Source organism: Chiloscyllium plagiosum, unplaced genomic scaffold (genome assembly GCF_037043375.1).
Source record: "Chiloscyllium plagiosum isolate Xiang-an unplaced genomic scaffold, Cpla_swu_hap1 HiC_scaffold_9, whole genome shotgun sequence".
Lineage (NCBI taxonomy): Eukaryota > Metazoa > Chordata > Chondrichthyes > Orectolobiformes > Hemiscylliidae > Chiloscyllium > Chiloscyllium plagiosum.
Window position 1 is genome coordinate 27490258 of NW_028270147.1, and position 12217 is coordinate 27502474.

The 12217-nt window shown below is 39.3% G+C and overlaps 1 protein-coding gene across 2 annotated transcripts in view; it reads left to right on the forward strand.

The window, feature by feature from the left end:
* The window catches only part of LOC122554223 (glycogen debranching enzyme-like), a 100402-nt gene that overhangs the window by 79490 nt on the left and 8695 nt on the right, over positions 1-12217 (forward strand). For both annotated transcript variants that reach the window (XM_043698893.2, XM_087990501.1), the window contains exons 26-29: positions 329-554; positions 4616-4727; positions 4819-4954; positions 8093-8205. In XM_043698893.2, coding sequence (XP_043554828.1) covers positions 329-554; positions 4616-4727; positions 4819-4954; positions 8093-8205 — 587 coding nt within the window. The remainder of the gene's footprint in view (positions 1-328; positions 555-4615; positions 4728-4818; positions 4955-8092; positions 8206-12217) is intronic.

The window sequence follows — 12217 nt, forward strand, 5'->3', positions numbered from 1 at the left end:
TTCCACACATGCTGCCAGACTGACTGAGAATTATGCAGTGTTTTCTGCTTTTATTTCTGATTTCCAGTGCTGGCAATACTTGGCTATTTTTTTAAAAGTGAATGGACTTTAGATATCAAAGCCGTTTTGTGAGTCTACCATTTTGACCCAAATTTTTTTTCATCTAACAGGTATTGGAGTTTCATGTGATCAAGCCAGTTTGGGTGGTCTGCGTCTCAGATTTCATTTGTTTTGCAGTTATTGCTGTTGAATTCATGAAAATTAGTTGTCTTTGTTTCAAAAAAACCTGTACCCCTATCGGTACTAAAAATATTTAATTTAATTCCAGGAATATAATCCTTGCATTTGCCACTACTCTGCGGCATGGACTAATTCCAAATCTACTTGGTCATGGAATATGTGCTCGATACAATTGTAGAGATGCTGTCTGGTGGTGGCTGCAGTGTATTCAGGATTACTGTTTGAAGGTTGAGAATGGATTGAAAATTCTCAAATGTCCTATATCTCGACTATATCCTACTGACCAGTCTCCAGCTCTTGACCTAGGCACTGTGGTAATTATTTCCTTCACCTTTAATTATGGCACAAAGTGGCTGGTATAATTGCAACATTTAGGAGGCATTTGGATGGGTATTTGAATAGGAAGGGCTTGGAGGGATATGGGTCGGATGCTGGCAGGTGGGACTAGATTGTGTTGGGATATCTGGTCAGCATGGACGGGTTGGACCAAAGGGTCTGTTTCCATGCTGTACATCTCAATGACTCTATGACTGTATAAATGCACTACTCTGCTGGTGTAGCATTGGTACTTCAAGATATTTGTCAGATTTAAAAAGTTCTTTAGATCATTCTGATTAGTTTATTTTGATAGCACAGGCCTAATTAAAAGACCCCTTCAAACTGTATAGTTCAATTGTTCCAAATTTGGCAGAGTATCCCATCAGGCAAGGCTAAGGCACTAAGTAATGAATAATATCAAATTTTGTTAAATATAATTAAATAATACAACTTATTTAACAACTGAAGACTATTTAAGCAACTAACAAAAAGAATCATGTTATGCTTACCAAGAATGCAAGACAAATTATAAGACAAACTTCAGTATTAGATTCAAAACCAAACTCTCAGAAAGGAATTCTTTCTTTCCTCAAGAACAAAATAGTTTTTTTCAACACTGATAATTGTCTCCAGAAACTTTTAGATCTATCTAAATTCCCAGATTAACATAAGCTACATGTCATTGCCACTCAGTTTACTTGGAGAGCTTCTCTGAAAACATGGTGTCTAAAGGCCTCATTTTACAGTCCCTTTAGGATAATGTCACTGTCCCACTAATCCAGAAGCACAGACTCACACTCTAGGAATGTAAATTCAAACCCACCATGGCAGCTGGTGAAATTTAAATTCAGTTAATAATTCTGGAACAAAAAAGCTGTTCTAAGTAATGGTGTCCACGACAACTTATTGTTATTATTGTTTAAACTGCATCTGGTTGTAAATCTGCCATCTTTAGCCAGTCTGACCTCCATGTGACTCCAGTTCCTCAAAAATGTGATCGGCTGTCTTCTGAAATAATCTAGTAAGCCACTCTGTTCAAGAGCAATTGGAGACATGCAACAAATGCTGTGCTTGCTAAATTGTACTTGCAACCCAGGTTGGCTTCACCGTCCTCCAACAGTATTTACATACCAAACATAACTCCTTGACCTTGCTTAACTATCCCAATTTGTTGTGACCTTGAAGTACAATTAATATTACTATTTTCTACAGATTCAGCTCCCTGTGGTTTACTATTTAAGTCCAGTTCTTGTCTTTAAATTTAATTTCAGTCAGAGAAATGCCTTGATTTACTTCACAAATAAAGGGTTGAATAGAATAGTACAAAATGCTACCTATTTTGTTTTCTCTTCAGTAGTCTCTGAATAATAGCGTGCCTTTCAAACAACAGTGGTGATCTTGTATTGTTGTTGTTGGTACAACAAAAGCTTAAAATATCTGTCCCCTTACCCCTTTCTCACCCTGCCAACATACATAAAAACTTACAGGCAACAAAAGCTGTAATTTGTTCTGAGGTCTTTTACTCTGAATAGAAATTGATAGCTTCTGTACTCATTAACCATAAGAACAATACATAATAACCATAAGTTGCATAATAAATAACATAGTACTGCCTTAAGACACATTAAATATAGTTCACTCCAACAACTTCATTTGCATAGCACATTTTAACATGTCTCAAGGCATTTCAGAAATAAATCAACCTATGGTCCACATAGACAGATATTCATGCGGTTAATCAAAACCCCTGGTTGAGGATGAAGGTTCTAAAGAATCTGTTAAAGAAGGAAAATGGGGGGGGAGAGGGATTCCAAAGCTGTTGATGGATGTAATGAAGTGGGAATAGTTTGTCTTAGAGATATCCCAAATGTACATTTGAAAATTCATCTTGGGATCGAATACGACAAGTTACAAGCATTCGTGTGCAGTCTCAGACAATTGCTAGGGAGAAGGACGGAGTCATGGCCAAGATACTGCAGACAACATTTGTTTTAAATCGTGAGAATAGACAGAAAGGTGTGGGGCCAGGCCATAACTGTTGAGTTGGAGCCATGAGGCAGTTGTGATAGAAGAAGGATAAATCAGTGGAGGAAGAAATCAATAGCTTGTACATAGTTCAAGCATTGTTTATCATGTTGGAACTGGTAGAACTCTTCTCTGTAAACTAAGAAGAGCAGAGCAAGGGCAAGGCCAAATCCTGCTTTGGCCTTTCTGCCTTCGTGAGGCATAGTTTCAGAGGGAGGGGGAGGTTGATTTGCTGTTTCTGAGTCACCAATTCTCAGTTTGGAAACTACTGCTATGCATAATTTGACATTAAGTAAACTTCTAATGTGTTTATCCTAGTTTTGTGAGCACATCCTCAGGAAGAAGTCTTCAATTGATTAGATAAGAAGAAATACCTTTAGTTGTCCTATTCACAAAGTCTCAGATCCCCAAAGGTAGCAGTATGGGTACTTGGGTGGGTGGGGGTAACACTATTTGATTTTCAAGTGCAAAAAAAAGAAAATCTCTAGGGAAGTGGTCTTATTCTGAACAACAGGCAGTGACCAGTGGGGTGCTGCGGGGATTGGTTCTCAGACCCCAATTATTCAGAACATATGTTAACTATTTAGATGAGGGAATTAAATGTAATTTCTCAAAACTTGCAGATGATACAAAGCTGGGTGGAAGGATGAGTTGTAAGGAGGATGCAGAAATGTTGCAGTGTAGTTTGGACAGTCTGAGTGGATGCACAAAAGCATGGTAGATGAGCTAAATCCATTTGTGATGGAAGAAGGATAAATCAGTGGGAGAGAAAATCAATAGCTTCTGAATAGTATAATGTGAATAAATGTGAGGTTATCACTTTGGTAGCAAAAATAGGAAGGCAGATTATTATTTGGCTGTAAATTGAGAGGGGACAATATTCAAAGAGACATGAGTGTCCTTGTGCACCAGTTGCTGAAAATAAATGCATGGGTGTAGTAGACAGTAAGGAGAAAGTGAGGTCTGCAGATGCTGGAGATCAAAGTTGAAACTTTATTGCTGGAACAGCACAGCAGGTCAGGCAGCATCCAGGGAACAGGAGATTCGACGTTTCGGGCACAGGCCCTTCTTTCCTGAAGAAGGGCCTGTGCCCGAAACGTCGAATCTCCTGTTCCCGAAACGTCGAATCTCCTGTTCCCTGGATGCTGCCTGACCTGCTGTGCTGTTCCAGCAATAAAGTTTCAACTGTAGTAGACAGTAAAGAAGGCAAACTATGTTGGCCTTCATAGAGACCTGATTTGAGGAGAGGGACAAGGCTGTCCTGCTGCAATTATACAGGATCTTTGTGAGATACTACTGCGTGCAGTTTTGGTCTCCTAATCTGAGGAAGGATGCTCTTGCTATAGAGGAACAGCAGCTAAGGTTTACCAATTTGAGTCTTGGAATGACAGAACTGATAGATGAGGAGAGATTGAGTTGATAGGGATTGTATTTGCTGGGCTTTAGAAGGATGTGGGGAAATCTCATAGAAACCTATAAAATTCTAACAGGACTGGACAGGGTTGATGCAGGAAGGATGCTTCTGATGGTGGTAGAATCCAGAACCAGGAATCATAGGTTTATCTCTTATCCTAAAACTTTTAGGACTAAGCTAAGGAGAAATTTCTTCACCCAGAGAGTGGTGAGCCTGTGGAATGCACTGCCACAGAAAGCGGTTGAGGTCAAAACATTGTGTTTTCAAGAATATAGATTTTCTGGCTAATAGGATCAAGGGATTTGGGGAGAGGGCAGGATTAAGATATTTACTCATTGATGAGCCATTACCATGTTGAATGATGGATCAGGCTCAAGGGGTTGAAAGGCCTTTCTAGTCCTATTTTCTCTGTTTTTGTGTTTCTAATACTGTTCATTTGCCACTGCCACAGAACTAGGCCACTCATATTTTGATGGGTATTTGTTTAAACCAGAGTCAGGAGTAAAAGTTTAACTAGAAATAACAAAAGAATAATAATCTAAACTAATACGTTTTTAAAAAGAGAAAAGAACTTGTCCATATTTCAATTAATGCGTTTTGGGATATCCTTCAAACCAGGAACAGCCACTGTATGATGTCATTCAAGAGGTCATGCAGCGTCATATGGAAGGTGTACAGTTCAGAGAAAGAAATGCTGGACCTCACATGGATCCACACATGAAAGATGAAGGTATTTCTGCTATATTTCCAATTCTTGCGCATACTATATTGCAAATAATTTGAGACATTACATGTAATGTATTGATTTACTTCCCTTGAAGGTTTCAATGTAGCTATAGGAGTGAACCAAGAAACAGGTTTTGTCTTTGGAGGGCAGCGATACAATTGTGGAACCTGGATGGACAAAATGGGGGAGAGTGAAATAGCTCAAAACAAAGGAATTCCAGCTACACCAAGGTAAAAGTCTTAGTAAAATGAGATTAAAGATCTCAACTTCAAATTGAGGACCAGTTTTTTTTAAAAGAATAAATTGTGTATTTTGTTTTCTGCCGTTTTGTGAAACTACTGAAACAATATTGTAAACATTAATAGAAATTAATTTAATCTTTGTATTTCTTAATTCTTACTTGATCTTTAAAAACCTCTGCACAGTAGTTAGAGCAAAAGTGACAATATTGTCCTTGTAGCTGTTACTAGTCAAGGGTCAGTCTGCAATGGGGAGAAAAGTTAACTTGGATGATCCTCAAGTTGCTTAATTTCCTTGGGTTAGAGAGGTTACAATCGGTAAACATCTTAGGATGGATACTTGATTGCAAGTATTATGAAGAAGAAAACATACATGTGATGCATTTTGTTTTTGTTCCACTCCTATTTCTCCAGAGACCCTCACCAAGCTTGCCTTCTCCCTGAGACCCATTCTCTACTCTCTCAACCCTACTTACCACTAACCTCCTGGCCTCTTAACATCTGTACCAGGCCCTGTTATCTGATACTGCAAACAGTTTCCTCTTATGTACTGCTTCCCCTTTCTCACCATTATTCATTTATCAAACAATTTGAATATTATCTCTCTTCTCCAAAACTGTAACTTCTCTAATCTCCCCTTTGTCATCAAAGTCTGTGACATCTCTTAAATTCACGCCTTTGATGTTATCACCTCCAAATTTCTCCCACCTTTCCTATCACTTCATATTATTTGAATCACTCCAATCAGGTTTTGCAACAAAATAGTCGTAACCAAAGCCACAAATGAGATGCAATGTGACTCTGATGACAGACCCTAACTTTCTCAGCCTATGACACAGTGGAAAACACAAACCACCTTCAACACCTCCCCTATGTAGCCATAATAGGAACACTGCCTTGCCTAGTTTTACTCTTACACTGTAGATCAGGAAAGATTTTCTGTAACAGCTTGACCTCACAGCCCCATACCATTACCTCTGGAGACATCTAAGGAGCTATCCTTACTAATTTTCATCTCCATGATAGTACTTGACGTTGTTCAAAATCAGTGCCAGATTCCTCCAGTAAGCAGATGACATTCAGCTCTGCCTCTCTACCTCCATGAAACACTCCTCTACTTTTGGATTCCAGACAACCTGAACTGGATGCCTGACAGTTATCCTACAATTTAACATTGGGAAATCTGGAGACCTTAGCCTCAAGTATCACTGCATGGTCAAGAACGCAGACCCAGAGGTTCCACAAATATTACTCAGGACAAAGTGCCTGGAACATCAGATCTCACTGCGGGTGGGGGTGGGTGAAACTGTAAGTTTAAACATTGCGAGGGGCAGCGTGGAACACTGAAATGTCAGTCTTGATGCTCTGGCATTCTGTCAAAGCTGTGAAGAAAAGTATAGAACAAAAATCAGCACTCGCCTGCAAATTTTGCTCCCCCAACAAGATTCCTCTTATCTACTTTGTTAGCAAAAGTAGGAAGGCAGATTATTATTTAGCTGTAATTTGAGAGAGGGGAATGTTCAATAAGACCTGGATGTCCATGTGCAAGAGTTGCTGGAAGTAAGGATACACGTGGAGCAGGCAGTAAAGAAGGCAAACTGTATGTTGGCTTCCTCGTGAGAGGACTTGAATGCAGGAATAAGGACATCTTGCTGCAATTATACAGGACATTGGTGAGACCACACCTGGAATATTGAGTGCAGTTTTGGTATCCTAATCTGCCGATGGATACTCTTGCTATCGAGAGAGTGCAGTGAAGGTTTACCAAATTAATTCTTGGGAAGGCAGGACTGATCTATGAGGAGGGATTGAATTGATTAGGATTGTATTCACTTGAGTTTAGAAGAATGAGGGAGACATCTTGTAAAAATTCTAACAGGACTAGACAGATTAGATGCAAAAAGGATGTTCCTGATGGTAGCTGACTCCAGAACCAGGTGTCATAGTTTAAGGGTAAGGGATAAAACATTTAGAACTTGTGTTGAAGAAATATTTCTTCACCCAAAGTGTGGTGAGCCTGTGGAATTCGCTAACACAGAATATAGTTAAGGCCAAAACATTGTGTTTTCAGGAAGGAGGTATACATAGCTCGTATGGACCAAAGGGATCAAGGGATATGGGATAGCGAGCAGAATTATGATATTGAGCTCAATGATCAGCAATGATCATATTGAATGGTGAAGCAGAATCTGGATTGAATGGCGTAGTCCTGCTCCTATCGTCTGTCTCTGTTACCCCTCCCTTTCTGTCCCCTTTAAAGCCCTGTGCCAAATCCGTGGCAACTCATGCCAACCCATACAAGCCACAAGCCACCATTTGCCCTAGACTGTTCATGCCAACTCTCTCAATAATTGCCATGGATTGTCCTTGGCACTCATGTTCTTCCATGCCTCTTGATGAATTTACTGTATTGAGCAAGATCCCTGCCAACAGCACAGACTTGTGGGATTATTCTTTAAATGTACACAAAAAAATTGCTGTCCAAGGCAAATACAAAATGAACTAGCACCAAAAACAAATGTGTTGATAAAAGCTGCCAAATGTCATTAACTTAGTTGGATTTCACAATTCTTTTTTGGGAAGGGTACCTGACATAATACCCGGTCTGCTCTATCCTTGTTTGTACCCCTATAGTATACAAATATCTCTAATGGTAGGATAACTAAGGATGGACAATAAAATAACACTTCTGTTCCCAAAAAGATCATCCTAATTTATTTTGAAAGCAAATTAGTACGGGGATAAAAACAGGAATTTCCACAGTCCATCCCTCATCAAACACTCCTCAATTGACTATGGCCTCATATGTAGTCAACCTGCTCTCATTTCTTATCCAGCTGTACTATCAACTACTGAAACCCCACACTCTGGAATTTATTCTGAAACCTCCCTTTTTCTCCAACTTTCTTTGCTCCTTTTTAAGATTGTCCTTAAGACCCACCTCTTTAGCAATGCTTTAAATTATCCTTCCCAAACTCTCTCCTTTATTTCTGGAGTCTTTGAAAGAGATATTTTTAAAACATTAGTGCTACTATATAAATGCAAGTTTTATGTTTTCTCCAACAATCTATCCTTCTGGGAAATATCTGATTCCATAAACTGACCAGCTGAAATGTTTTTATTTTTCAGAGATGGATCTGCTGTTGAAATAGTTGGCCTCAGTAAATCAACTGTTCGTTGGTTGATGGAACTGAATAAAAAATCTCTGTTCCCTTACAATGGAGTGAAGGCATATAAAGATGGTGAGAAAGTTAGTTTCTATACATAGTTGCTATGATTCAGTCAGACGACTCTAATATTTTCAAGAATTGAATTGTTTTTGTGAGAAAAAGAATATCAAGGGATTTCAGTTAAACGAGCTGGTAAATGGAGTTGAGTTACAAATCGGCCATGATCTAATAGAATGGTGGAATTGGTACTCAAGGGATTGAATGCAACAGTTGAGTGTTCTATTCCTACTGATTTTGTTCAGTTCCTAAAATAGATTTGTTTTATATCCTCAAGTGTTTGCAACACATTACTATTGGTCCCTGACCTTGAATGTTTTATGTTGGTAAGCTTTCTGATATTGATTATTATTCTGGACAATGTTTTAAAAATCACAACATTTGAGATATTTAACCCATCATCCTTGTGTCAGTTCTTTGGTTACACTATCCATTTATTTTCACTTTCCTCCTCGTTTCCCTCAGCTTATAAGTGTTTCTTATGCAATTCTCTCTCTAACTATGGGACAATTGTTGATATTGAAACTATAACCTTGCAGGCAGTGCATTCTAGAACATAGCAGTCTTGTCACCATTTGTAAAAAAAAAAAAATTGGTGTCCAATTAGTGAAAATGTATCATCATGTATTGTCTATAAATTGTCGCTTGGTAGTATGGGACTTGAATGCTACTAGAAAAAGCCACGTTTCTCAAAGCTTTTTGTCTTGCATTCATAAGGAAAATTTGCAGGAATACCAATTTAAGGGAGAAGCTAACATTATTCTGTATGAGCGGTAGGTGCTAATAGAGGCATTGCAATGGGAAATGTACCTGTTATTGGTGATTGACCGTTAACTGCAGGGTTTTGTAAATTTGCCTTGTTCAAAATTTAAACTCTTGTCAGGGCATTGTCCTAACAAAGTATACCAGTGGCTGTCACCCATTTTGTTGAGTTTAAACTCAAACTTAGCTGAAACTCTTGAGTCAATAAAATAGGTCACAGCCATGAGCTGGTTCATTGGTATTCTTGAAAATTGCTGTGGGTACAAGCTGGATACCTTTGACAAAATGTGTAAGTTTTTTTTAGTAGCAAAACTGTCTCTGGTTTCCAACCCTTCCACCGCTAGTAACAGTTCCTATTATTTACTTCATCAAAACTATTCATGGTTTTGACTATTTAGTACTCCTTTTTAGCCTTTTCTGCTTTAAGAAGGACAATCCCAGCTTCTCTAGTATTTCCACATTGTTGAACTCCTTCAGCGTTGATACTATTCTACAAAATCTTGACCACATTATCTCCAAGACCTTCGAAAGTATTGAATGCGGATTTTCTCTGTTCTCCAGCTGGAATCTCACCATTTGCTTTATATCGTTTACTAATTACAGTCTACTAGTTTAGTATATCTTCCCTGATTTTATACTGCTTTCTCGACAACAATGCTGAAGATCTCATGCTTACCAGCTTTGATACTTTGACCTACATATTTATATCGCAGCTTTAACACTTAACCATTACAAACTGCTTCACCGGAACATTATAAAACAAAATACAGGTAGTTCTGGGATAACATGTATTTTGGCAGCACGATTTAGCTATAACGTTGTTGAAGAATTAGGGAACCGTATTTTTGAGAATGCTTACCTCTGTTGGCAAAAACGCAATTCCAGCAGGGATCAATTTGTGTGCTTCATTCTCCACATGTGTTGATATCTGCTCCGAAATCTCCATGCCATTCTGCGCATGTGCCAGTGTATACACCATCCTATGCATGCACAATGGTGGTGATGTCAGCTGCCAACAGAGCAGCTTTCTGTGAGAGGTACTATACAGAGAGCAGCTTTCTTACATTTTTTTTAAATATATTGTGTTAAATTTACTTTTGTTTCATTAATAAATATTATTTCAGTCTTCATTCAGGCAGTGCTGCACATTTGGGTGATTTTTGAGCGATCGTGAGTGATATTTTTTGATGGGCCTGCCCCTAACCCCACTTTTCCCTTAGGCCCCATTATTTCTATTAAGCAATTTCCAATTAAGCAAAGTCTCACTGGAATGCAACTATGGTGTTATAGGAGAACTACCTGTAAGGCACCAAGATACATGAGAAGACATTGGGTCAGGTGACCAAAAGAAAGGTCAATTTTTTTTTCATTATTCACTTGTTGGATGTTTGCACTACTGGCTGGCCAGCATTTGTCTGTGCTGAATTGCCCTTGAAAGTGGTGGTAAGCTGCCTTTTGAACTGCTGCAGTCCTTGTTGTAGATAAGCTCATTAGGGAGGGAATTTCAGGATTTTGACCCAGCCAGACTGAAGGAATGGTAATATATTTCCAAGTCAGGATGGTGAGTGATTTGGAGGGTAACTTGCAGCTGGTGGTGTTCCCATATATCTGGGAACCTGTCCTTTTGAATGGAAATGGTCATGGATTTGGAAGGTGCTGTATAAGGATCTTTGGTGAATTTCTGCAGTGCATCTTGTAGATGGTACACACTGCTTCTACTGAACATCAGAGGTGGAAGAAGTGGATACTTGTGAATGTGGCAGCCGATCAAGCAGAGTGCTTTGTTCTGGATGGTGTTAGTTTCTTCAGTGTTGTTGGATCTGCACCCATCCAGGCAAGTCGGGAGTATTCCATCATACTTCTGGCTCGTCCTTTGTAATGGTGGACTGGCTTCAGGGAGTTAGCCTGAGGCCTGCTCTTGTAGAGACTGTGTATTTATATCATGAGTCCAATTGAGTTTCTTGTCAACGGTAACCCCAGGATGTGGATTGTGGGGATTCTGTGATGGTAACGCCATTGAATGTCAAGGGGCAGTGGTTAGATTGTCAGAGTCTAGCATTTGTGTGACACAAATGTTACTTGTCACTTGTCAGCCCAAACCTGGATATTGGCCATGTCCTTTTGCATTTAGTGATGGAGTGCTTCACTATCTGAGGAGCCACGAATGGTGCTGAACATTGTGTAATCATTGGTGACAATCCCGACTTCTGAATTTGTGATGGAGAGAGGATTGTTGCTGAAGCAGCTGGGATGTTTTAGAGTCTGGTAAAGGAGGAAAGAGAGGTCAAGAAGGAAGATGTAGGCAAAGTATTCTGGAGCTTGGACCCCAGGCAACTAATGGCACACAGCCATGGATGGTGGAGTGATTTAAATCTGTAATGCTCAAGAAGCCAGAATTAGAGGAGGGCAGATATCTTTGATGTCTATTATTTAGCCTCAAAGTCCTCCTATTAGGATAAAGGTGGATAGGATAACATCTTAAATTGTAAATGATTAATGCCCCAATACATAACATAGTCATAGAGGTCTACAGCACAGAAAAAATACCCTTTGACCCTTCTGTGCTGGTCAAAAACAACCACCTAACTATTCAAATCCTATGTTCCAGCCTGGGTATTGCAAGTGTACATCGAAGTACTACTTAAATGGTATGAAGGTTTCTGCCTCTATCACCATTACAGGCAGCAAGTTCCAGATTCCCAGCACCCTCTACGTGAAAACATTTTCCCTCACATCCTCCTGAAACCTTCCATCCCTTATCTTAAATTTATGCTCCTGCCATTGATCTTCCATCAAGGGGAGAGATTTATTTCCTGTTTTCTGTCTATGCGCCCCCATCAAATCATGTGCCCTCCCCCAACCCACCCCTAGATTCCTCTGTTCCAAGGAAAACATCAATTTATCCAATTTCTCTTCAGAACTAAAACTCCCCAGCCCAGGCAGCATTCTGGTTAATCTCTTCTGCTTTCTCTCCAGTGCAGTCACATTCCTCCTGTAAAGTGGATTTCAGAGCTACATACAATGCTCTAGCTGTCACCTAACCAACTTCACATTTATTTACTCTTTGTCTTCAGCCCCCACTGAAATTATTGTTCTTTTTGTTACTGATACTGTTTTTTTTCTGCTGAGTTAATTTGTAATCCTTGGTGTCTTTTTGAAACCTGTGGTTTATTTACCAAGCCTGTACACTTTCTCCTGCATCTGCCCTTTTGCTGCTGAAATCTTCATCTCTGATCTTGCCATCTCCAAGTTTGATGACTGAATT